This window comes from Leptidea sinapis, chromosome 29, assembly GCF_905404315.1.
Source record: "Leptidea sinapis chromosome 29, ilLepSina1.1, whole genome shotgun sequence".
Taxonomy (NCBI): Eukaryota; Metazoa; Arthropoda; class Insecta; order Lepidoptera; family Pieridae; genus Leptidea; species Leptidea sinapis.
Window position 1 is genome coordinate 11375983 of NC_066293.1, and position 27771 is coordinate 11403753.

Below are 27771 nucleotides of genomic sequence, written 5' to 3' on the forward strand. Positions count from 1 at the left end.
AATCAAAAACGTATTTTTGCGTGCGCTGCAAAATCTATTGACAATAGAACAAAATGATGTACATACTATAATTAATAATATAACTAAGAAACACATTTGAAGTTACACTTCTTTAGGCGCGTAATGAAAAAATAATGAGAGTGAAATTTTAAGATGCGCGCGCATCTCTGTAACACAAAGTAACAGGGTGAAGTTGGTTCCTAAAATTTTCTGACGTTTGCGACATTCGTTATTTTTTTTTGGTTTCTACGTCCATTATTAGAATAGGCAAAGGGTTCAAGTCCGTACAGCCGTATGCGTTTTTTTAATAATTAATAATCAAAGTGGTCCTTGCAAGTATTTTACAATATTGTTTTTATATTGTTTTCTTCGTCCATTATTAGAACAGGCAAAGGGTTTAATCCCATACGGCCGTATGGGATTGAAACCTTGTTATTAATCAATAAATTGTCACAGCCAACTTTGCAATATTTTTACAATATTGTTCTTTGTACAAACGTAGGATAGCAGGAGGAATAATGATTTTTTAGGATTTTTGCTTAGTTACGTTGATACGTACACACACACTTTTTTTAAACTTGTAATACTATTATTATATTGTAATATTTGAGAAATAAAGTTAAAGTTATTAAAGTGAGTGATGTGAAGCTCACCTTTGTCAGCGACGGATCCAGCGACAGCAGAACGTCGGTGTAGAGACGCAGTAGCTCTGCGACTGCTGTTTCTGATCGCACAACATTAGTCAACCACTCCATCTGCACACAAAACGTCGTAACTTGAACTCGGCTGTCACGGTCTGACAACAAACATAAACTTATAATGCCTACTACTCGGCTAAGTATGATATCAGAAAGTATTCAAAACAAAATATGTATTACTAAATTCAAGAGAATTGTTAAAATCGCTCGTGTGGTTTAAAGACATTAATTACTTTCCTAACGATACCACAGATTGGGAATGGAGCGACCGCCCGCAGACTATTTAATAATAAATATTATTGTACGACTTTACATTGTAACTATATTTTTATAAAAAAAAATATCGACGAATTGGGTACCTCCTTTTTTGCAGTCGGTTAAAAAAAACCCCCGCTGAGTATCGTACGCCCGTTCTCAGGTCTAAGACATATTTTTTCGAATGGATGGTAGTTTTTGACTTTCAATAATTGATAAATACGCAAATAAAATTTTGAAAACAAAATTTTATGAACGATTAGGGGCTCGAACCCACGACCTCTGGGGTTCCGTGCCAGTGCTCTCCCAACTGACATAACCGTTCTATTTTAATTGTGTATTAATCCTAGAAGTGAGGTTTGAATATTTGAATTTGTTTTTTTTTTCGAGAGGAGGAAAATACATTTACGTATTGAAGGCCCCGAAACGGGGTCTATATGTCGGGCTAAAGGCTTTTACAGCGAAGCCGGGCGGGGGCCTTGGAGGCCGAAAATATAGCTCACAGGCGCGGGGCGTCTCGGAATGAGGCTCAAACCTCGGACCGCCTACTCACTAGACTGGATGGAGAGAAGATCACTAACGATCTAATATGTATATCTGTTAGTCCAATGGACTCTAGGTTTGAAGAGACTTGGCACTGGCCGGCGGGTGCGGTGATATATGTATGTGTTTGTAAATATGTGTGAGTGTAATTTGAATTTGTGGTGTACTCACGTGTGTGGGGGCGGCCATTGTGAGCGATGAGAGTGCGGGGAGGGCGGGGTCGCGGCGCCAGTGCGCGAGCTGTGTCGTGACGGTGGCCTGTCGCCAGACACGAGCCACGCCCCCCGACCGACTCATGGCCGCCATGATGCGTACATACACGCTCGCCAGATCTACGCACCAAGGAGGATGTAAATACTACGTAATAAGAGGCGAGACTACCTAAGACGAAATTGAAATACAGCTTGGTATGAAACGTGCGGTGAGATTCGACATACGTTTGAAATATGGCGACGTAGTATAATCCGGATAAGTTTGAAGACGAACAGCTTTTTTTTAAATGAAAATAAGGGAGGAGACGAGCAGGACAATCAGCTGATGGTAATTGATACGCACTACCTATTACAAAGCAGTACCGCTTAGGATGCTTAAAAACCCAAAAATTCAGAGCGGCACTACAATTGCGCTCGTCACCTTGAGACATAAGATGTTAAGTCTCATTTGCCCACTGGTTAAAGTTGCTTCAAACGTAGTGAATTTCGGTTATCATCGATTTTTACAAGATTATAGCTGTCTGATGACTGCACGTTTCATACAATCACTTTCTTTAGAGAGTTGCAGGCCACCCACAAGATGGACCGACGATCTGCTCATTTATTTATTTATTCATAAAGGCTTACCAACTAAACACATGTTAGTAACTTATGCACTGACAATTAAACAAATATAATAAAATAGTTAAAATTTACTTAAATTCTTCGAAATTCATGTGATATTTAAAAATCTAGAATGTACAAATTTTGGAGAGCAATATAAATTTGTTGTTTAAAATTAAGAAAATTTGAAAAGAAGATATCATTGTTCTTATCTATATTGAAAATACTATTATATAATAATTAACATTAGCTGTAGCGGAGAGTTTAAGCCATAATTATGGCTTTTAATAAATAACATGGAATTAAATGTGCATTGGAGAAAAAGTACTAAGCCGACGATTTAAGGCAGGCACATGCAAACCAATTTGTGATAAAAGCGAAGGACAGTCCATATCATAGCTGAAAAGTTTATGTAAACATGATCACCAGAATACGTTGGATGAGGGCATCGCAGGACCGATCGCCGTGGAGATCTTTGGGGGAGGCCTTGGTCCAGCAGTGAACGTCTTCCAGTTGATGATGGGATATGGTAGATTGAAATTATCACAAATAACCTATCATCGCCTATCACCTCCTAACAGGAATACGTCAAACTACCAATAATACTGTTTCATATCAGACGCATCCTCTTACAAAAAATGAATATAAGCTGTAAAGGTGGATGCATCCAATATACAGTTAATTCTTTATTACTTTATATGAAATATTTATCATTATTAGATGCAGCACCTTACAAAGAAAAGAGTGACAGTTGAGCTTCTCGTATGTTCTTCGCACGAGCACAAATTTTTACGAACATATGGTAAATTTAGTAATTTATAAGAAATGTTTATAGTGACGGTTCAAAAGCGCTTAGTTGAAGCCTAACTGAATAAAGTTTGTTTGACTTTGAATAATTATAAAACTCACCCGCGTTCAGCTGCGTGAAGGAGTCGATGAAAGCTGGTCTGATGGCAGCTTCTATCCTGTTGTATAGCAACTCCAACTGTGTGCGTTTTTTCGCAAAGTCTGGTGACTCACTTAATACCTGCAACGTCGTATTCCAAGAATTTTGAAGTTAAAACTTCTTTAGCAACGTTGTAATTTGAAAGTCAATGAAACGAAAAAGCGACAGTAAAAAGAGACAGATACATAAATTCATAAGATTTAACGTACCAGGCGATCATAGTTAAAGAAGGGATTATCTTATGTATACGTTCATATATTCTGACGTCATGAGCTCGACGTATTCCTACATAGACACCAGCAGAACATAAATAGGGTAACATAATAGGTGATAGTAATGTCTTTCATGTACCAGGACTTCATATGCAGTTTAGAGTTTCATGCACAATGCAGGTTTCACCTCTGACATGTGAACTTTGGACGCACGCAATTTTTGAAGTGAAAGCTTCTTTAGCATAGTTGTGATTTAAAAGTCGATGAAACGAAGAAAGAGTAACAGTAAAAAGAGACAGTTATAGAATAAAGTACCCTCATGGTGGAACTGAGGTGCTCGATGAGGAGACGCCTTTCCAGGTTTAACAAAGAACGACATAGCGATGACCATAATAAATAATCCCATCCCAACACGTAGGCCCGGGCCTCCATTGGACTCCGCGATGGACTTCTTTAGGCGCATTATTTTAACTCCCGCGATAACATAGAAGATAAGGAGCTGACTACAAACCACCTCACGGCCACTTGAGTATATTCATACCGAGTCCAGCGTTCCTGATGATGGAAGCATGCAGCCCTGAACATCTTCCCGAAATAACCTCCCCTCGTTCACACAATAACTGATTCGGGGACCCAGTGCTCTGTGAAGGGCTGGATCACTTGGCGTTGCGTAGAGAAGTCGCTTCATTGTGTGTCTTTTGCCGCATTTATCACGTGGAATATTCCAAAGAGCTGTTTCACCTGATTCCTGTCGGCGAATTCCACCTTCGCACGACATGCCACAAATAAAGATATCATCCCCACCATCTGGATCTGTGGCGGTCCTCCAGAGTGCGATATTCGAGGAGCTTTCTTCCACGTACTACAAAACTGGGGAATGAGCTTCCATGTGTTTTGTTTCCGGGACGATACGTCATAAGTCCCTTAAAAAATAAGCGCGTACATCTTCCTTAAAGGCCGGCAACGCTCTTGTGATTCCTCTGGTGTTGCAAGAGAATGTGGGCGGAGGTGTTAACACCAGTGCCTCGTACGCTGGTTTGTCCTCCTTTTCCATAAAAGAAAATTCGACTCTTATCATGGTAACATTGTGAAGCTCATCTATGTCAGTATTGATAATACTTCTTCAGAGAGGTGCATATGCTTATGCTCTACGTCACATTTCATTTCCAGGACGTACCTACTTACCTCCAGACTGGCCGTCATCGCTTCGATCTGTTCCGCCAGCTCCAGCAGGTCGTCCTTCTGCGTGGGCGCCCCTCCCTCCAAGACCTCTTCGAGCGCGGAGGCTAACGCCGCCCACTTGTCACCCTCCCGCAAAGCTGACACCGCGTTCTGGAACATGTTTTAATAATAATATTCTTAGATCATTTACACCTCTGGATAGAATGTGACAGCTGTGAAGACGTAGAAAAAAATTGAGTTTAGAATTAACCTCTACTTCGAGCAATGCACGCAACAATTTGTGTTATACAACTAACTGTAATCCAAATGATTTGAGTTTTTCTTTAGTGTTAATTCCGCCAATACTTGTCTCTAAACAATTCGACACGTGTTTCGCCTCTACACGAGACATCCTCAGGACATGTTGAGAGATCATGCAGAGTTTGTCGCCAAAATCTGGTACGAGACTGAAAACTTCAGTAGAGGCGAAGCACGTATCGAATTGTTTAGAGACAAGTATTGGCGGAATTAACACTAAAGAAAACTCAAATCATTTGGATAATTATGGATTTCCGCAAAGTAACGCCTACTTCAATAAAAATAACTAAGTGTAAGACGTAACGCACACTAAAGTAAATTAAACCTGGCTCTATTTAACGGTTGTCTCACAGCAAGAGACTATCTAGACGCATAAATTATATAAGTTAATAATATATCACTAAATTTTTTATATGTAAATAAGGGACGAGACGAGCAGGACGTTCAGCTGATGGTAATTGAAACGCCCTGCCCATTACAATGCAGTGCCGCTCAGAATTATTGAAAAACCCAAAAATTCTGAGCGGCACTACAACTGCGCTCGTCACCTTAAGACATAAGATGTTACGACTCATTTGCTCAGTAATTTCGCTACCTACTTTATTTTATTTATTTCTTTGCATATATCTACTTAAATTTATTTATTCGCCAAACGTTACGTTTATATATTATGAAGCGACGTCTCTACGCAACGCCAAGTGATCCAGCCGTTCACAGAGCGCTAATTCGAGCTGCTCTGCGTTGCACGCGGTCAAATGGATCGAGCTGATACTGGGGTGCGCCAGACCAGAGATGACAGCAATACTCCATGTGAGGCCGGACCTGCGCTTTGTAGAGCGCTAGAATGTGGGCCGGCTTGAAGTATTGCCGTGCTCTATTTATGACGCCCAGTTTCTTCGAAGCCAATTTGGCTTACCCCTCCAAATGGCCACGGAATTGGCAATCGCTCGAGATTTCAAGACCCAGTATTCCGATACTAGGCGAGGCTTTAAGGGAAGTGTTCTCGAAGAGCGGTGATACGGCAAATGGGGGTTTTTTAGTGGTAAACGCGCAAACTTGAGTCTTCTGGGGGTTAAATTGGATAAGGTTCAACTTACCCCATTCCGCGACCTTCTCGAGAGAGGACTCGATAGAAGACACAAGTTTCCCCGGCCCTGGTCGACGTTTTCCCGAGAGAGACCTGCATGGCCCGTGTATACGGCATTACCAGTGCTGTCGTCTGCATAGCAATGCATGTTGTCGGTGTCCAACATATCATTGATATACAGAAGAAACAGCGTGGGAGATAGCACACAGCCTTGGGGCACTCCAGCGTTCACGGGCTTGGGATTCGAGCAATAACCGTCGACAACGACCTGTATGCTGCGCCCAGTGAGGAAGCTGGAGGTCCACTTACATAAGCTCTCGGGAAGCCCAAATGATGGAAGTTTTGCGAGGAGCGCCTAGTGCCATACACGATTTTTTTTTTATGGAATACGAGGACAAACGAGCGTACGGGTCACCTGGTGTTAAGTGATCACCGCCGCCCACACTCTCCTGCAACACCAGAGGAATCACAAGAGCGTTGCCGGCCTTTAAGGAAGGTGTACGCGCTTTTCTTGAAGGTACCCATGTCGTATCGTCCCGGAAACACCGCACAAGGAAGCTCATTCCACAGCTTCGTGGTACGAGGAAGAAAGCTCCTTGAAAACCGCACTGTGGAGGACCGCCACACATCCAGATGGTGGGGATGATATCGTAACTTGTGGCGTGTCGTGCGAAGGTCAAATTCGGCGGCAGGTTGAACAGCTCTTCGGAACACTCCCCGTGATAAATGCGAAGACACACAATGAAGCGACGTCTCTACGCAACGCCAAGTGATCCAGCCGTTCACAGAGTACTGGGTCCCCGACAATTCGAGCTGCTCTGCGTTGCACGCGGTCAAATGGATCGAGCTGATACTGGGGTGCGCCAGACCAGAGATGACAGCAATACTCCATGTGAGGTCGGACCTGCGCTTTGTAGAGCGCTAGAATGTGGGCCGGCTTGAAGTATTGCCGTGCTCTATTTATGACGCCCAGTTTCTTCGAAGCCAGTTTGGCTTTGCCCTCCAGATGGCCACGGAATTGGCAATTGCTCGAGATTTCGAGACCCAGTATTCCGATACTAGGCGAGGCTTTAAGGGAAGTTCTAATTGCAGTTCGCTGTGAATTAACAGCGGTCGTTCAGCCTGAATGGAATTCATCTGCCGAAGACTTGTGGGTCACGGTGATGATAAAATCTAAGAGTGGTATGACCAAAATACATTTCTGTGTACTTTATTTATGTGATGAACATCTTGGCTACAATTTTAATTCTCAGCTATCAAATTTTACACATAAACAATCCTTAGTAGTTGATATCTGTCCTGATGACATTTTTACTATTGCGGGGGACTTCAATTTGAAAGATATCCAATGGACTACATACCATAATGATGATTACCCCGATCCCACAGGTATTAAGGGAGACGCGCAAATTTTTTTTTTGATATTTTACTAGAAGCAAGCTTGCGGCTCTAAGTAATAATACCTTATCCGTTAAAACCTGTCTAGTCTCTCTTTATATCATTAACTCCTAGTGAAACTGATTTACTTAAGGTTAGCCCTAGGTTTAAATATCTGTACCGATCAGGTGATTATGTAAATATCAATTCGTCACTGTTGTATAGATGCATCTATGTGTGCGGGCTGCGACCCGGCGTTCATCGCTACGATACAGCTGACAATAAATTAGTGTGTTACCGACTTGCTTGTTTCACTGACGTACGTTCGTGCGCCCTCCCGTTACTCGACAAATACTCAACAGTGGCGACGAGGTATTCAAAATTTGTGGAAATGTCTACGGGCGTGACTTTCGGCGTTCTGTCGACTTTCGACCATCTCTCACAAGAATGGGACAGCTACAAGTCGCGTTTAAATCAATGGTTTATTGCTAACGACATAACCTCAACTACGGACAAAGCGACAATTAAGCGGAGGGCGATTTTGTTAACATCGTTATGTGAATCATCGTTCAAATTAGCAAGTGACCTGGCGTTACCCAAGAAGGTGGAAGAATTAGGATACGAGGAGTTAGTGAAACTACTCGACGATCACTTCACACCTAAAAGACTCGGATTTGCGGAAAAGTCGACATTTTACGCCGCAACACAGCGACCAGGAGAGAGTCACACTCAATGGGCAGCCAGGATAAGAGGATTAGCAGCTCACTGTGAATTCAAGAACTTGGAAGAAGCTCTGTTGGATAAATTTATCATGGGCATGGCACCAGGACGTGAGCGGGACAAGCTGTTCGTGCAGGACCAGCGGGAGCTGACCCTCGCTAAGGCCATCGATTTGGCAGAGAGCGTGCGGTGTGCACGGCAGGCCGCGTCACAGGCGGCGCCAGGCGCGAGCGGCGTCGGCGCAGCGAGGCCAGACATGGTGTTCAACATAGACAAGAAGGAAAAGTGCAGTGTGTGTGGGTTTACCAACCATAAGGCTAATCAGTGTCGTTATAAAACCTATAAGTGTAAAAAGTGTAATAATAAGGGTCATTTACGTAAGATGTGTCCTAACGGTGAGAGAGTAAAGTACGTAGATGAGGGTACAGTGGAAGATGGAGACGACGGTAAATCTTTTTTTAATATTCGGTGCTTAAAAGGGAAACCGATGATGGAGCGCGTCATGATCAGTGGTCTGGCTTTGGAATTTGAAATCGATAGCGGTTCAGCGGTAAGCGTAATATCCGAAAGTACCTACAAGTCTCATTTTATGCATCTACCGTTGTCAGTCACTAGCAAAAAGTTATTTAGTTATACGGGCGAAAATATTAAAACAGTTGGAGTTGTATTGTTGCCTATAACATATAATGGTCACACGCATGTATTGAATGTTTATGTAGTGTGCGCACGCGGACCGCCATTGCTAGGTCGCGACTTCATTCATGAGTTTGCCTTGGAGCTAGCACCCGCAAGAGGCTCGGCCGTGCATGCATTGTACACCGAGGGGCAGGCCAGATGTGAGTCTAATATTATCAAACAACTTGTTAATCAGTTTCCTAATGTTTTCTCTGACAATCTTGGATCTTTTAATAAGTATAAAATCAGCTTACACTTAAAACCGGATGCGAAGCCGATTTTTATTAAAGCGAGATCAGTGCCTTACGCGTTAAAGGAAAAAATAGACAAGGAACTCGATCGGTTATTAACATTAGGAATTTTGAAACCTGTCGAACATTCTGAATATGCATCGCCTGTAGTACCTGTTTTAAAAAAGAACGGAACCATACGGTTATGTGCCGACTATTCGGTTACAATAAATAAACAGTTGGTTATAGACCAATATCCGTTGCCAACAGTAAATGACTTGTTAGCTAAATTACATGGAGGCGTACAATTTAGTAAAATTGATTTGTCGATGGCTTACAATCAATTTATTTTAAATAAAGATTCTCAAAATCTCACATGCATTAACACTCACCGCGGTCTCTTCAATTTTACCCGTTTAGTTTTTGGGTTGTCGAGCGCGCCGGCTATTTTTCAACGGGCGATGGAATGCCTCCTTTCGGGTATAGATGGAATCATATTCCTATTGGATGACATCCTCATTACGGGGAAAAATAAAGACCAGCATAAACATAGGCTGTTTACGGTGTTACAACGTTTAGATGACGCTGGGTTAACGGTACAGATGAGTAAATGCGAATTTTTCAAAGATGAGATATCATATTTAGGTCATGTCATAGACAAATACGGAATTAGGAAGTCGCTAGATAAGATAAAAGCTATAATGCAAGCTCCTAAGCCTAAAAACGTGTCACAATTACAGTCGTTTCTTGGTCTGACAAATTATTATAGGAACTTTGTGCCCGACGCCTCATCCGTTTTAAGTCCATTATATAATTTATTAAATAAAAATACAAAATGGGAGTGGACTGGCATTCATGATGCCGCATTTATTCGAATTAAAAACATATTATCGTCTGATAAAACACTAGCGCATTTTAACCCTAGGGCCAGGATAATATTGACAGTCGATGCGTCGCCGACCGGGCTAGGTGCTGTATTGTCACAAGTAGACAGTGACGGGTTAGAACGACCGATATCGTACGCTTCTCGGACATTGAACTCGGCGGAAAAAAATTACGCACAAATTCAAAAAGAAGCTACGGCTATCATTTTCGGTATAAGGCGGTTCCATCAGTACTTGTATGGTCGGTCTGAACCCTTTACATTACGAACAGACCATAAACCCTTACTAGCAATTTTTGGGCCACATAAAGGGGTACCGGAAGTGTCCGCAAACCGCCTGCAGAGGTACGCCATATTTTTAAGTGCATACAATTATACTATAGAGTATATTAAAAGCAAGCTGAACAGCGCGGATTATTTGTCTAGGTCATGCGGGGAAGGGGGGCTTACGGAAACTCAGGAAGAACAGGGGGAGTGCGAAGATCGCGCAACATACGTCAATTTTATAGTAGACGGCGACCTGCCGGTGACACTTAGTGACATGCGGCGCGAAACGGCTCACGATCCCTATCTACCTATAGTTACACGGTACGTGATGAACGACTGGCCTAGAAAAGTAGACGACGTTAATTTAAGACCATTCTTTAATTGTCGATCACAGTTGTCATACGAAAATGGTATTCTAATGCGTGGACATAAAGTTGTTATTCCATTAAAATTACAAAGTACTATTTGCAAGGAACTACATAGTTCACATTTCGGTATAGTGAAAATGAAGGCGGAGGCTCGCAAGCGACTGTGGTTTCCGGGCGTGGACGCGGCGCTAGAGACGCTAGCAGCGACTTGCAGCGTGTGCTGTGCGCTACGCCCTGCACCGCCTCACGCCACACTCGCACCTTGGCCGCTGCCGCCGCATCCGTTTTACCGGATTCATGTGGATTTCTTGGGTCCGTTTCATAATTGTATGTTTTTAATCATTGTAGACGCGTACAGTAAATGGGTAGAATGTTACGACATGTCCTCGACATATAATTCGAAGGCAGTTATAAATAAATTGTATGAGACGATGTCACGGTTTGGAGTTCCACATACGTTGGTGAGCGATAACGGTACCTCTTTTACTTCGATAGAATTTAATGATTTTTGTAAACGTAACGGTATTGAACATGTTCTAAGTCCAGTTTATCATCCAGCCAGCAATGGCCAGGCGGAGAGTCTCGTAAAAATTGTAAAAAAGGGGTTAAGGGGTATTCTTTTAGAGGAAATTAATAAAAAAAATCTACACGAGAAAATAAATAAATTTTTGTTTGATTACCGGAATTCTAAGCACAGCACCACTGATCTTTCGCCGGCGAAATTAGTATTTGGGCGCGCGTTACGCTCAAGGCTGGACTTAATAAACCCATTCGTGCCGAAGCTCTCGTCTACGGATCTTACTCATACCGTCGAACGTAAACAGTGTTCACAAGCTAAAAATTACAAAGGTGTCCAACGTGCAGACTTTAAAGAAAATGATAATGTTTGGATAACGAAAAATAGTGATACTAAAAAATTCTCGTGGATTGAAGGAATTATAAAAAAGAAAATTGGACGCGTTATGTATGTGGTATATGTGCCAAATTTGGACTGTGAAATAACCAGACATATCGATCAGATCAGACCACGAATGTCTTCGGTGGCACGCGACGATCAGACGTGGGATCCCGACGTCATACCAGACGTATCACCTGCTGAAGTCCATGGCGATACTGTCTCACAACCAGGAAGGGAAGGAGAGTTGGCACTGGAGCCTGGGCAAGCAGAGAGAACGGTAGATTGCCCGGAGACACCACCGCGCGCTGGCTACCACGCCGCCGCAACTCCTCGTAGGCGACGGGCAATAAGTCCGATTTTCTCGACACCTTCGCCAGATATTTGTAATAGTTAATAGTTAATTTGATAAGTAGTTCGTTATTAAGATGTAGGTTTAATTATGTTTCTTAGCTTAAGGGGAAGGGATGTTGTATAGATGCATCTATGTGTGCGGGCTGCGACCCGGCGTTCATCGCTACGATACAGCTGACAATAAATTAGTGTGTTACCGACTTGCTTGTTTCACTGACGTACGTTCGTGCGCCCTCCCGTTACTCGACAAATACTCAACAGTCACTTAGAGAGATCGATTGGGATGTATGTCTAAATTGTGGGACCTTGGATGAAGCTGTGGACTGTTTCTATAATCACTTATATAACTTAATTAATAACTATATACCGAAAAAATATATAAATGCGAAATCTTTTCCACCGTGGTACACTATACCTCTGAAAAAAATACTTAAAGAAAAATTTAAATATATAAATAAATATTACACATATGGCAATACCGATGATTATGTTTCCTTTTCTATCCTACGGAAAAGAGCTAAGGAATTGGAGGATGAATGTCATAGGAATTACATTAAAACTATGGAAACTTCTATTGCTGCAAATCCTAAACTATTTTGGTCCTACGTAAAATCAAACAAAAAAGGCTCCAATTCCCTACCATCCACATTAACATTAGAGGGTCATGTAGCTGATACAGGTGTTAAAATATGTAATCTCTTTTCTCAATACTTTCAGTCTAATTTCCTAATTAATCATTGTCCTTCTGTTTATAGCAGCACTATCAGCACCGTATATATTGATGATTCTACAGTTAGGAAATACCTTAAGCCAGTTGATCTTACAAAAGGATCGGGACCAGATCATATCGACCCATTATTTATATCCTCTTGTTCCAATAGCCTTGTTAAACCATTGACAATACTCTTTATCAGATCAATTAATGAAGGTATAGTACCTAAAATTTGGAAATCCGCTTTCGTTACTCCTGTATACAAAAATGGAAATAAAAATGACATTAAAAATTACAGGCCTATCTCCAAGCTATGTATATTTGCTAAAATCTTTGAACGTATTATTCACACTCAGGTTTACAGCTCCCTAAAACATACGTTCATACCTGAACAACATGGTTTCATGCAGAATCGGTCGACCACCACTAATCTGTTATCATTTATTGAATACACGACTGCAGGTATGGACGGAGGTGGACAAGTAGATGCTGTTTTCACCGATTTTAGTAAAGCATTTGACCGAATTGATCACTGCATACTATTACAGAAACTTCAATTTGCTGGAATACATGGAAATCTATTCAGATGGTTCACCTCTTACATTGAAAATAGGTCTCAACAAGTTGTTGTAAAAGGCTATGCCTCTTCTTGGATTACTGTATGTTCTGGAGTGCCACAAGGCTCATTACTAGGCCCTCTATTATTTAATATATTTATTAATGATGTAGACGGTTGCTTTGAAACATCCAATTTTTTACTGTATGCTGATGATATGAAAATATTCTCAAATATCACCAGAGATTCAGGTGGTCAGCTTCTTCAAGCGGATCTAGAAAGATTTGAGGCATACTGTCTTCTTAATAAACTAGACCTAAACGCGTTAAAATGTCATTCCATCACTTTTTCTCGTAAGTATAATATAATAGAATACAAATATAAAATAAAGGGCGTTGTTCTTAATTCTGTTAATGAAATTAGAGACCTCGGTGTTACACATGACAGTAAACTTACATATGAAAAACACATCGATACCATAGTTAAAAAGGCCAAGACATCTTCTGGTTTCATCAAACGGATATGTTCTCAGTTCTCTAGCATAAAACTCATTAAAATACTATACTGTTCATATGTTCGAAGCACCCTTGAATATTGTTCTCAGGTTTGGAACCCTCAATATGAAGTTCACATTCATAGACTTGAAAAAATTCAAACAAGTTTTTTAAGATATTTACAATATAAGTGTAATACATATGATGCAGGTTATATAATAAGATGTAAAAGGCATCACATACTTCCATAACAAATAAGACGTCAAATAGCTGATACTGTTTTTTACTCTAAGTTACTTCACTCTAAGATAGACTCTTCTAAATTAACATCAGAAATTGGTATCAAAGCGCCCAATAACTGCACCAGGACAAAATGTACTATATACGTTCCTCATTGCAGTACTAATTACAGGCAACATTCGTATTTTATAAGGTGTCCACAAGGAATAAATCAGATATCAGTAGACTTGCCAGATTTCGATATATTCAATACGTCACCAAACGCGTTAAGAGGTACATTGACGAGGCGTTGGATGAGTGTGTGTTCTCTTGATTGCTAAATACCTGAATACTATAATATCCATTCAATTTGTCTTCGTGTATTTATATCTATATATTTTTATTGTATTACTTTTTGATCTTTTTTTTGTATTTTTGTTAATTATTTGTAACACGCTTATAGTCTCTTATATGCGAAAACTGTAAATGGTTAATAGAAGTACATTTTTTGTAACCTATTTATGTCGTGTAATACTGTTTGTTTTCCTAATAAAATAAAATAAATAAATAAAATAAAGTGTTCTCGAAGAGCGGTGAAACGGCAAATGGGGTTTTTTTAGTGGTAAACGCGCAAACTTGAGTCTTCTGGGGGTTAAATTGGACAAGGTTCAACTTACCCCATTCCGCGACCTTCTCGAGAGAGGACTCGATAGAAGACACAAGTTTCTCCCGGCACTGGTCGACGTTTTCCCGAGAGAGACCTGCATGGCCCGTGTATACGGCATCACCAGTGCTGTCGTCTGCATAGCAATGCATGTTGGCGGTGTCCAACATATCATTGATATGCAGAAGAAACAGCGTGGGAGATAGCACACAGCCTTGGGGCACTCCAGCATTCACGGGCTTGGGATTCGAGCAATAACCGTCGATAACGACCTGTATGCTGCGCCCAGTGAGGAAGCTGGAGGTCCACTTGCATAAGCTCTCGGGAAGCCCAAATGATGGAAGTTTTGTGAGGAGCGCCTTGTGCCATACACGATCAAAGGCCTTCGCTATATCCAGACCAACTGCCAGGCCTTCCCCCTTGCTTTCAATAGCCGCCGCCCATCTATGTGTTAGGTATACCAGCCATATATATACCAGCCATGTTAGGTATATCGCCAGTCGACCGACCATGGCGAAAGCCGTACTGCCGGTCGTTGATCAACTGGTGACCCTCAAGGTATACCAAGAGCTGGCGGTTAATTATGCTCTCCATGATTTTGGAGAGTAGGGAGGTAATAGCAATAGGCCTGTAGTTTGCCGGATCCGAACTGTCTCCTTTTTTTGGGATCGGATTCTGACGACGTGCTTCGATTTCGCACGGGCGATTTGCCGTTTAAAAAATCTGGAGGCACGGTTATATTTCCTCTTCAGAACTTTGTAGTTCGTATCCTTTGAGCCCAGCGTCGCAACCCAAGTTCGATACGCCTGTTATTTTCTGCTTTAACTGACGCATCGAACCAGGGCTGTGATCTGCCACCGATAGGTACTACAGAGCTTGGTATAAAAATATCCATGCCCTGCACTATCACATCGGCTACTGCAACGGCGCAGGCACTAAGATCATCCGAAGGGAAACAAACCCTGCCCCAAGGGTAGGATGCAAAAAAGGAACGCATCCTATCCCAATCTGCTGACTTGTAGTGCCAAACGCGGCGGGTCGCTGGTGGTCTGCGACGTTGGCGTCGGATAGGCACTACACTCCTGACCAGGCAATGGTCGGACGTTCCGAGAGGGGCGTCGACAGAGACCTGGTAACCATCGGGATGTGTAGTCAGCAGAAGATCTAATAAGGACGGCATGTGGCTATATCCGGGAGCCGCGTCGGCGACACAACCAATTGGGACAGACCATACGCCAATGCAAAATTATGCACAGATCGCCCTGCGTAGTCTGTGGTACGTGATCCAAGCCATTCGGCATTGTGCCCGTTGAAATCACCCAAGGCTACGATTTCAGCGGAGGGGATCTGAGCAAGCACGTCATCAAATGCCGCTTGAACGCAGCCCATGAGGTGATCCGTTTCTGCGTTACCACTATGGGACCTGTAGACACGCGGACGTGGTCCCCTAAATCGACGCGGAGCCAGAGAGTAGACAGGTCCCTACCCTCAAAATTGATGAGACGGTGACAGCAGATATCCTCCCTAACGTACATACATACCCCGGCATGAGGCAAAAAATTATGCTAAATTTTGTACCCGGGGTACGTTAAATATGACGTATCGCTAGGTCGAGATATCTGCGTCTCCGTAAGGAAACACAAGGCCGGCTGCGCCGTCTCAAGGTGGTGGTGGACGGCGTTTAAGTTGGAGTGAATTCCCCGGATGTTACAAAAGTCCACATTAAGCGTGGAGCGGGGTGCCGTGTTGTTGCTGCCCTGTTCGTCCTGTGACATACGCGGTACTGTGCCCTCCCCAGAATACGAGGGGCAGCCCGAGCGCGAATGCTCGGGGAGGGATTCTCCGGCTCTGTACGAGCCGGTACCCTCCTGGGGTAATTTCTCTTTAAATACCGCTCTCATATTTTGTTGGGGGGGGAAGGACGGGGGGGAAAGGCCTCCGGTCCTCGACACTAACCTATGCGAAACATAGCGGCACTAGGCCGCTACTTCACGCCGGTATTCGTGGAGGTAAGCGTGGAGCGGGGTGCCGTGTTGTTGCTGCCCTGTTCGTCCTGTGACATACGCGGTACTGTGCCCTCCCCAGAATACGAGGGGCAGCCCGAGCGCGAATGCTCGGGGAGTGATTCTCCGGCTCTGTACGAGCCGGTACCCTCCTGGGGTAATTTCTCTTTAAATACCGCTCTCATATTTTGTTGGGGGGGGAAGGACGGGGGGGAAAGGCCTCCGGTCCTCGACACTAACCGATGCGAAACATAGCGGCACTAGGCCGCTACTTCACGCCGGTATTCGGTGCGAGTGTGGTAAGTAACCCGGACGAGTCTGGCCCGATTGTGCTGACGTCATAAGACAGCAGCGTGACTCTCCCACTTTCAAAAACCCCGTAGTCGCCTCTTACGACACCCTTGGACCTGGGACTACCCTATTCTTTTTACGCCCCGGGGCAGCACAGGGCAAATGAACACGATCAAAGGCCTTCGCTATATCCAGGCTATCTGCCAGGCCTTCCCCCTTGCTTTCAATAGCCGCCGCCCATCTATGTGTTAAGTATACCAGAAGATCGCCAGTCGACCGACCATGGCGAAAACCGTACTGCCGGTCGTATTATATCAACTGGTGACCCTCAAGGTATACCAAGAGCTGACGGTTAGGAGAGTAGGGAGGTAATAGCAATAGGCCTGTAGTTTGCCGGATCCGAACTGTCTCCTTTTTTTGGGATCGGATGGACAAGGGCTGACTTCCATGAATCAGGGACTACGCCTTTTGAATAAGAGTGCCGGAATAAACGCGTTAGCACCGGCGTCAACTCAGGGGCACAAGTTCTAAGCACTATTGGAGAAATGCTAACCGGCCCGCTCGACTTCCTGACGTCCAACGAAAACAGAGCTCGCCTAACAGTTTTCTGTCGGAACTGTACTTCAGGCATGGAGCTCTGACACCGCGGGATGGTCGGCGGTGTTTTTCCGTTGTCGTCAAGAGTCGAGTTGGAGGCAAAAAGAGTGCACAGGAGATCGGCTTTCTCTTTTGCCGTATGGGCCAGGGTGTCATTCCTCATGTGCAACTTCGGCATGGACGGCTGGTTGAAGTTACCAAGAGCAGCTTTCGACAACGACCAGGTTTTGCGTGTTCCGGTCGGGTAACTGGAAAGCTGCTCGCCAATTCTGACGACGTGCTTCGATTTCGCACGGGCGATTTGCCGTTTAAAAAATCTGGAGGCACGGTTATATTTCCTCTTCAGAACTTTGTAGTTCGTATCCTTTGAGCCCAGCGTCGCAACCCAAGTTCGATACGCCTGTTATTTTCTGCTTTAACTGACGCATCGAACCAGGGCTGTGATCTGCCACCGATAGGTACTACAGAGCTTGGTATAAAAATATCCATGCCCTGCACTATCACATCGGCTACTGCAACGGCGCAGGCACTAAGATCATCCGAAGGGAAACAAACCCTGCCCCAAGGGTAGGATGCAAAAAAGGAACGCATCCTATCCCAATCTGCTGACTTGTAGTGCCAAACGCGGCGGGTCGCTGGTGGTCTGCGACGTTGGCGTCGGATAGGCACTACACTCCTGACCAGGCAATGGTCGGACGTTCCGAGAGGGGCGTCGACAGAGACCTGGTAACCATTGGGATGTGTAGTCAGCAGAAGATCTAATAAGGACGGCATGTGGCTATCCACATCCGGGAGCCGCGTCGGCGACACAACCAATTGGGACAGACCATACGCCAATGCAAAATTATGCACAGATCGCCCTGCGTAGTCTGTGGTACGTGATCCAAGCCATTCGGCATTGTGCCCGTTGAAATCACCCAAGGCTACGATTTCAGCGGAGGGGATCTGAGCAAGCACGTCATCAAATGCCGCTTGAACGCAGCCCATGAGGTGATCCGTTTCTGCGTTACCACTATGGGACCTGTAGACACGCGGACGTGGTCCCCTAAATCGACGCGGAGCCAGAGAGTAGACAGGTCCCTACCCTCAAAATTGATGAGACGGTGACAGCAGATATCCTCCCTAACGTACATACATACCCCGGCATGAGGCAAAAAATTATGCTAAATTTTGTACCCGGGGTACGTTAAATATGACGTATCGCTAGGTCGAGATATCTGCGTCTCCGTAAGGAAACACAAGGCCGGCTGCGCCGTCTCAAGGTGGTGGTGGACGGCGTTTAAGTTGGAGTGAATTCCCCGGATGTTACAAAAGTCCACATTAAGCGTGGAGCGGGGTGCCGTGTTGTTGCTGCCCTGTTCGTCCTGTGACATACGCGGTACTGTGCCCTCCCCAGAATACGAGGGGCAGCCCGAGCGCGAATGCTCGGGGAGGGATTCTCCGGCTCTGTACGAGCCGGTACCCTCCTGGGGTAATTTCTCTTTAAATACCGCTCTCATATTTTGTTGGGGGGGGAAGGACGGGGGGGAAAGGCCTCCGGTCCTCGACACTAACCTATGCGAAACATAGCGGCACTAGGCCGCTACTTCACGCCGGTATTCGGTGCGAGTGTGGTAAGTAACCCGGACGAGTCTGGCCCGATTGTGCTGACGTCATAAGACAGCAGCGTGACTCTCCCACTTTCAAAAACCCCGTAGTCGCCTCTTACGACACCCTTGGACCTGGGACTACCCTATTCTTTTTACGCCCCGGGGCAGCACAGGGCAAATGAACACGATCAAAGGCCTTCGCTATATCCAGGCTATCTGCCAGGCCTTCCCCCTTGCTTTCAATTGCCGCCGCCCATCTATGTGTTAAGTATACCAGAAGATCGCCAGTCGACCGACCATGGCGAAAACCGTACTGCCGGTCGTATTATATCAACTGGTGACCCTCAAGGTATACCAAGAGCTGACGGTTAGGAGAGTAGGGAGGTAATAGCAATAGGCCTGTAGTTTGCCGGATCCGACCTGTCTCCTTTTTTTGGGATCGGATGGACAAGGGCTGACTTCCATGAATCAGGGACTTCGCCTTTTGAATAAGAGTGCCGGAATAAACGCGTTAGCACCGGCGTCAACTCAGGGGCACACGTTCTAACCACGATTGGAGAAATGCCATCCGGCCCGCTAGACTTCCTGACGTTCAACGAAAACAGAGCTCGCCCAACAGTTTTCTGTCTGAACTGTACTTTAGGCATAGAGCTCTGACACCGCGGGTTGGTCGGCGATGTATTTCCGTTGTCGTCAAGAGTCGAATTGGAGGAGAAAAAAGCGCACAGGAGCTCGGCTTTCTCTTTTGCCGTATGGGCCAGGGTGTCATTCCTCATGTGCAACTTCGGCATGGACGGCTGGTTGAAGTTACCAAGAGCAGCTTTCGACAACGACCAGGTTTTGCGTGTTCCGGTCGGGTAACTGGAAAGCTGCTCGCCAATTCTGACGACGTGCTTCGATTTCGCACGGGCGATTTGCCGTTTAAAAAATCTGGAGGCACGGTTATATTTCCTCTTCAGAACTTTGTAGTTCGTATCCTTTGAGCCCAGCGTCGCAACCCAAGTTCGATACGCCTGTTATTTTCTGCTTTAACTGACGCATCGAACCAGCCATTCGGCATTGTGCCCGTTGAAATCACCCAAGGCTACGATTTCAGCGGAGGGGATCTGAGCAAGCACGTCATCAAATGCCGCTTGAACGCAGCCCATGAGGTGATCCGTTTCTGCGTTACCACTATGGGACCTGTAGACACGCGGACGTGGTCCCCTAAATCGACGCGGAGCCAGAGAGTAGACAGGTCCCTACCCTCAAAATTGATGAGACGGTGACAGCAGATATCCTCCCTAACGTACATACATACCCCGGCATGAGGCAAAAAATTATGCTAAATTTTGTACCCGGGGTACGTTAAATATGACGTATCGCTAGGTCGAGATATCTGCGTCTCCGTAAGGAAACACAAGGCCGGCTGCGCCGTCTCAAGGTGGTGGTGGACGGCGTTTAAGTTGGAGTGAATTCCCCGGATGTTACAAAAGTCCACATTAAGCGTGGAGCGGGGTGCCGTGTTGTTGCTGCCCTGTTCGTCCTGTGACATACGCGGTACTGTGCCCTCCCCAGAATACGAGGGGCAGCCCGAGCGCGAATGCTCGGGGTGGGATTCTCCGGCTCTGTACGAGCCGGTACCCTCCTGGGGTAATTTCTCTTTAAATACCGCTCTCATATTTTGTTGGGGGGGGAAGGACGGGGGGGAAAGGCCTCCGGTCCTCGACACTAACCTATGCGAAACATAGCGGCACTAGGCCGCTACTTCACGCCGGTATTCGGTGCGAGTGTGGTAAGTAACCCGGACGAGTCTGGCCCGATTGTGCTGACGTCATAAGACAGCAGCGTGACTCTCCCACTTTCAAAAACCCCGTAGTCGCCTCTTACGACACCCTTGGACCTGGGACTACCCTATTCTTTTTACGCCCCGGGGCAGCACAGGGCAAATGAACACGATCAAAGGCCTTCGCTATATCCAGGCTATCTGCCAGGCCTTCCCCCTTGCTTTCAATAGCCGCCGCCCATCTATGTGTTAAGTATACCAGAAGATCGCCAGTCGACCGACCATGGCGAAAACCGTACTGCCGGTCGTATTATATCAACTGGTGACCCTCAAGGTATACCAAGAGCTGACGGTTAGGAGAGTAGGGAGGTAATAGCAATAGGCCTGTAGTTTGCCGGATCCGAACTGTCTCCTTTTTTTGGGATCGGATGGACAAGGGCTGACTTCCATGAATCAGGGACTTCGCCTTTTGAATAAGAGTGCCGGAATAAACGCGTTAGCACCGGCGTCAACTCAGGGGCACACGTTCTAACCACGATTGGAGAAATGCCATCCGGCCCGCTAGACTTCCTGACGTTCAACGAAAACAGAGCTCGCCTAACAGTTTTCTGTCTGAACTGTACTTTAGGCATAGAGCTCTGACACCGCGGGATGGTCGGCGATGTATTTCCGTTGTCGTCAAGAGTCGAGTTGGAGGCGAAAAAAGCGCACAGGAGCTCGGCTTTCTCTTTTGCCGTATGGGCCAGGGTGTCATTCCTCATGTGCAACTTCGGCATGGACGGCTGGTTGAAGTTACCAAGAGCAGCTTTCGACAACGACCAGGTTTTGCGTGTTCCGGTCGGGTAACTGGAAAGCTGCTCGCCAATTCTGACGACGTGCTTCGATTTCGCACGGGCGATTTGCCGTTTAAAAAATCTGGAGGCACGGTTATATTTCCTCTTCAGAACTTTGTAGTTCGTATCCTTTGAGCCCAGCGTCGCAACCCAAGTTCGATACGCCTGTTATTTTCTGCTTTAACTGACGCATCGAACCAGGGCTGTGATCTGCCACCGATAGGTACTACAGAGCTTGGTATAAAAATATCCATGCCCTGCACTATCACATCGGCTACTGCAACGGCGCAGGCACTAGGATCATCCGAAGGGAAACAAACCCTGCCCCAAGGGTAGATGGTCTGCGACGTTGGCGTCGGATAGGCACTACACTCCTGACCAGGCAATGGTCGGACGTTCCGAGAGGGGCGTCGACAGAGACCTGGTAACCATCGGCATGTGTAGTCAGCAGAAGATCTAATAAGGACGGCATGTGGCTATCCACTTCCGGGAGCCGCGTTAGCGATTCAACCAATTGGGACAGACCATACGCCAATGCAAAATTATGGCATTGTGCCCGTTGAAATCACCCAAGACTACGATTTCAGCGGAGGGGATCTGAGCAAGCACGTCATCAAATGCCGCTTGAACGCAGCCCATGAGGTGAGCCGTTTCTGCGTTACCACTATGAGACCTGTAGACACACGCATAGATGCGGACGCGGTCCTCTAAATTTACGCGGAGCCAGAGAGTAGACAGGTCCCTACCCTCAAAATTGACGAGACGGTGACAGCAGATATCCTCCCTAACGTACATACATACCCCGGCATGAGGCAAAAAATTATGCTCAATTTTGTACCCGGGGTACGTTAAATATGACGTATCGCTAGGTCGAGATATCTGCGTCTCCTTAAGGAAACACAAGGCCGGCTGCGCCGTCTCAAGGTGGTGGTGGACGGCGTTTAAATTGGAGTGAATTCCCCTGATATTACAGAAGTCCACATTAAGCGTGGAGCGGGGTGCCGTGGTGTTGCTGCCCTGTTTGTCCTTAGATATGCGCGGTACTGTGCCCTCCCCAGAATACGAGGTGCAGCTCGAGCGAGAATGCTCGGGGAGGGTTTCTCGGTGTCTGGTAGGGCCGGTACCCTCTTGGGGTAATATCTTTTTAAGGACCGCTCTCATATTTTTGTTGGGGGGGTGATGGGGAGGGGGAGGGGGGAAGGGATGGCTTCCGGTCCTCGACACTAACCTATGCGAAACATAGCGGCACTAGGCCGCTACTTCACGCCGGTATTCTGTGCGAGTGTGGTGAAAATTATGATTTCAAAAATATGGATATCGTACCCGAGGTTCTCGAGGGTGCAGAGAACGATTTGGTGATCATTTTTCAAATCCAAGATGGCCGCCGCACAAAATTATGATTTTAGCAATACGGATATCGTGTCCGAGGTTCTCGAGTGTGCAGAGAACAATTCTGTGATCAATTTTTGAAATCCAAGAGAACTGCCGCAAACAACTATGTTTTCAGCAATATGGATATCGTGTCCGAGGTCTCTCAAGGGTGAAGAGAACGATTTTGTGATCATATTTGAAATCCAAGATGGCCTCCGCACAAAATTATGATTACAACATTATGAGTATCGTATCCGAGGTTTTCGAGGGTGCAGAGAATAATTTTGGGATCATTTTTAAATCCAAGATGGCCGCCGCGCAAAATTATGATTTTAAGCAAAATGGGTATTGTGTCCGAGGTTCTCGAGGGTGCAGAGAACAATTCTGTGATCATTTTTGAAATCCAAGAGTGCTGCCGCACACAATTATGTTTTCAGCAATATGGGTAGATGGGTAATATGTGGACCCCACTGAAGCTTTTTATCTAACGTGATACCCAAGAGTACCGTAGTGACGTCATAAGACGGCAGCGTGACTCTCCCACTTTCAAAAAGCCCGTAGTCGCCTCTTACGACACCCTTGGACCTGGGACTACCCTATTCTTTTAACGCCCCGGGGCAGTACAGGGCGATGAGGTGAGATTTTTCAGTGATGAGGACTTTAGTTGAAATTTCAACCTTGGTAAGTAATGGTATAGTAAATGTCCAGGAGGCTGTGACCGCATACCGACCTCGAGGCGACTCTTCAGCACATCTATCCTCTGCAGACTCTCGATGGAGTGTCCGGTCTGCTGCTCCACGCTGAGCACGTGCCGCTCCAGGTTCTCGAGCTGGTGCTGCAAGGCGCCGCCCTGCACTTGAAGCCTGTGCATTTCTTGCACCACGCGCGGCATCGATGACATTATCTGAACATTTATTCTTGACTTAAATTGGGCTTACAGCTAAGAAGAGTTCTAAGTCTACGTGAGCACTGACCTGTATAAAAACCACTGGACAGGCTGTTCCATATGTTTAACAACAAATTTTTTGTGCCTATTTGAAGCGCCACTTGCGAGCGTCCAGAGAACTAATTTTAACGTATAATACAAATGGCTAGGAAGGAACGTACAATACTCAGAAGTATTTTTGCATATTGAATTAATTTCGTTCGTTTTCTGTGTTTTAGTGTTAATAAAGTACACAATTTTTTTGTAAATAGTTTCGCACCATCATACTAAATTTGCTGAGGTTGTCATCACTAGTTTTAGTAATGCAGATTCTCGCTACATGGCCAACAGCGCCAAAATAGCGAATATCAAACAGGCATTAAAGCACTTTGACAGCCGCCAGTCCAGTGGTATATAGTAGAAGGCAGTGGTCCTGAGTTGCAGCGCACTGTTCATTCACATCAGATTGTACAAAACGTGCAGTCATTGATAGGTTGACAGATGATGGCTATATTCTTGTAAAAAATGGAGATAGCCGAAACACACTACGTTTTAAGCAACTGTTCGCTTTCAAACTTCGCCGGATTATACTTCGTCAAATCTAACTGCACGTTTCATACTAAAGTAAATTTAAATTTTAACTTAGGCAGTCCCGCCTTTTATTACGAAGTATTACCTAACATCCTCTTTGGCAGATGAGGTCATCAAAACGCGTATTTTCGTTTTTACTCGAGGATAGTGAAGTGACCCTCGTATTCTGGGGAGGGCACAGTACCGCGCATATCTAAGGACAAACAGGGCAACAACACCACGGCACCCCGCTCCACGCTTAATGTGGATTTTTGTAACATCAGGGGAATTCACTCCAATTTAAACGCCGTTCATCACCACCTTGAGACAGCGCAGCCGGCCTTGTGTTTCCTTACGGAGACGCAGATATCTCGACCTAGCGATACGTCATATTTAACGTACCCCGGGTACAAAATTGAGCATAATTTTTTGCCTCATGCCTGCCATCTGCTGTCACCGTCTCGTCAATTTTGAGGGTAGGGACCTGTCTACTCTCTGGCTCCGCGTCGATTTAGGGGACCACGTCCGCGTGTCTACAGGTCCCATAGTGGTAACGCAGAAACCGATCATCTTATGGGCTGCGTTCAAGCGGCACTTGACGACGTGCTAGCACAGATCCCCTCCGCTGAAATCGTAGTCTTGGGTGATTTCAACGGGCACAATGCCGAATGGCTTGGATGACGTACCAAAGACTACGCAGGGCGATCTGTTCATAGTTTAGAGCACGGCAATACTTCAAGCCGGCCCACATTCTAGCGCTCTACAAAGCGCAGGTCCGGCCACACATGGAGTATTGCTGTCATCTCTGGTCTGGTGCATCCCAGTATCAGCTCGACCCATTTGACCGCGTGCAACGTAGAGCTGCCCGAATCGTCGGGGACCCAGTGCTCTGGGAACGGCTGGATCACTTGGCGTTGCGTAGAGATGTCGCTTCATTGTGTGTCTTCTACCGCATTTATCACAGGGAGTGTTCCGAAGAGCTGTTTAACCAGATTCCTGTCGCCGAATTCCACTTTCGCACGAGACGCCACAAGTAAGGATATCATCCCCACCATCTGGATGTGTGGCGGTCCTCCACAGTGCGGTTTTCAAGCAGCTTTCTTCCACATACTACAAAGCTGTGGAATGAGCTTCCTTGTGTGGTGTTTCCAGGACGATATGACTTGGGTACCTTCAAAAAAAGTGCGTACTCCTTCCTTAAAGGCCGGCAACGCTCCTGTGATTCCTCTGGTGTTGCAAGTGATTGTGGGTGGCGGTGATCACTTAACACCAGGACACTCGTTTGTCCTCCTATTCCATAAAAATAAAATAAAAAAAGTGAAATGTAGTAAATAAATTTTAATGATGATTTTCCTACTGGAGATTTTATTTTCACCTGATTAAAATAAAGTATATCTAAGAAAATAAATTATTTCAAAATGCCTGAAATAAAAATAATATCATACTAGTTTTATAGCTATTATTTAGTGAAATCAAACCATTAAAACTACGACTTATTATTTAGTAGGTAATATATATTCTAAATAATCTAATATATAAAATTCTCATGTCATGGTGTTAAACATTGAACTCCTCCGAAATGGCTTGACCAATTCTCATGACATTTTGAGTGCATATTGGGTAGGTCTGAGAATCGGACAACATATATTTTTCATCCCCCTTAATGTTAAGGGTGGTCCACACAATTTTTTTTTTAATTTTATTGACATTTTTTTTAAATTTGTTTGATTACGAGTCCGCATTAAAAAATTCATACAACTTCAAATTTGCACCCATTTACAATCAACAGTTACTTTTGTATCGCGATTTTAATATCGGCAATACAACATTTGCTGGGTCAGGTAGTATTATTATAAATTAATTTCTATTCTGTACCCTTATTAAGAAAGTTATCTTAAGCTTAGGAACAATTTTTCAGAAACATTTACTTATTAATTCTCTGTGGAGATTTGTTTCAGCTCTCAAATGATCTTGTTCAATAGGTAATAAACAAATAGTGATTTTGATTTTTGTCTGGAGTTGTGGACATGCAATGCTTTCTGATGTCTGGTTATGGAATTTCACATTAATTGGATACAAAAGTATGTTTATGTCTGCACAGTACTCCTTGGCTTACCATCACAATACTTAACAATTTGTACAGCAAATTTTCGTATATACATCCTCTTTACATGAGCAAACCTTTGTGTGCAAACATTCAAAAGTGACAAGAGATTAATTTAAAAAAAACTGCACTACAGTCCACCTTCAAGGTTATGGTTTATTGCCCCACATTAAGCCGACCAGCCTGTACTATGATCCTACCTGTGTAGTTGTCTCATCCAGAGAATTATTCAATTGCTTCATGTACAGTTGCAATCTCGTTACAGCATTTGCTACAAAAATCTGGAACAATACACAAAACAGGTATAACACACCATCAAATAAAATATCATTGAGCTTGAAATTTGAAACATAATAACTAATAAAAGGAAATGTCATTTAGTGATATAAGAGTGAGTCAAACTATAATTATTTTGTTATGAGATGTGTGGGTTTCCTAGCAAGCAACAAGAACTTGCTGCAAATCCCCACACCACATAAACTGTCCTCTTTTCATTTGGGATAACCAGTTCATAATAAATTTATTAATTTTAAAGCAACTATTCAAAAGAAACCTAAACCTGGTTTTGCTTCTGCATTAATAGCTGTACATAGAATTATGTTTACCTCTTTCTCCTGATTTCCACTTAAACTCCAAGCCTTGTTTATCCATTGCTTAGGATCAAAATCATCGCTTGCAAATGTTTTAAGATCCTGAAACGAAGTTTTAATTAAGATAACAGTATGTTAATACTATAATCATTCATTTTTTACTTAGGTATTTATACCATCTTCATTTGCCTATGTCATTGATTTCTCTCGTGGGTATCTTTAAATTATGATTTTATTAGAAATTTTATTTATATCACTTTAACGCCCAAATTCCGACTTGTGAATGTGTTTACGTTTAGTTAGTATTAAGTATATATTATTATACTCTTTGGTTAGTAAACACAGAACACTTTTACTCTAACGATATTTTTTTGGGATTTTATGACCTGGTAACTAAGACCTTTAAGTCAAGTCTTTTTTTATTATCTAAATATGTATACTTTTCATTTCACAGTTCACTTATCACTTCACTTTATTTTATATTGTTAGAATTGTATTCTTTATATATTTATATAATGGTTTCTAACTTCTTTTGTCTCTTAATAATTGATCAAGTGGAGGCGGGCGGGATGAAGAATCATATAAAATTTTGGAGTCACTGATTTCACTGGCCAGCACAAGTCTGTCAATCAGAAATGATTGGCAGTCGAAAATATGGTGGTAAGGGTGCAAATTTTATTCTCA

At 44.4% G+C, this 27771-nt stretch overlaps 1 protein-coding gene across 4 annotated transcripts in view; it reads right to left on the reverse strand.

Moving 5' to 3' along the window:
• Window positions 1–27410, reverse strand: part of LOC126973495 (conserved oligomeric Golgi complex subunit 7) — a 47703-nt gene extending 20293 nt beyond the window's left edge. For 2 of the 4 annotated variants that reach the window (XM_050820821.1, XM_050820820.1), the window contains exons 1-8: window positions 27264–27409; window positions 27103–27189; window positions 26698–26778; window positions 23629–23802; window positions 4655–4801; window positions 3221–3338; window positions 1668–1828; window positions 654–755 (exon numbers count right to left, since the gene is read on the reverse strand). In XM_050820821.1, coding sequence (XP_050676778.1) covers window positions 654–755; window positions 1668–1828; window positions 3221–3338; window positions 4655–4801; window positions 23629–23802; window positions 26698–26778; window positions 27103–27189; window positions 27264–27272 — 879 coding nt within the window. In that variant the 5' untranslated portion in view covers window positions 27273–27409. Of the gene's footprint in view, window positions 1–653; window positions 756–1667; window positions 1829–3220; window positions 3339–4654; window positions 4802–23628; window positions 23803–26697; window positions 26779–27102; window positions 27190–27263 lie in introns of all 4 variants that reach the window. The other 2 variants (XM_050820823.1, XM_050820822.1) reach the window with 2 other exon arrangements.
• Between the last annotated feature and the right edge of the window lie 361 nt (window positions 27411–27771).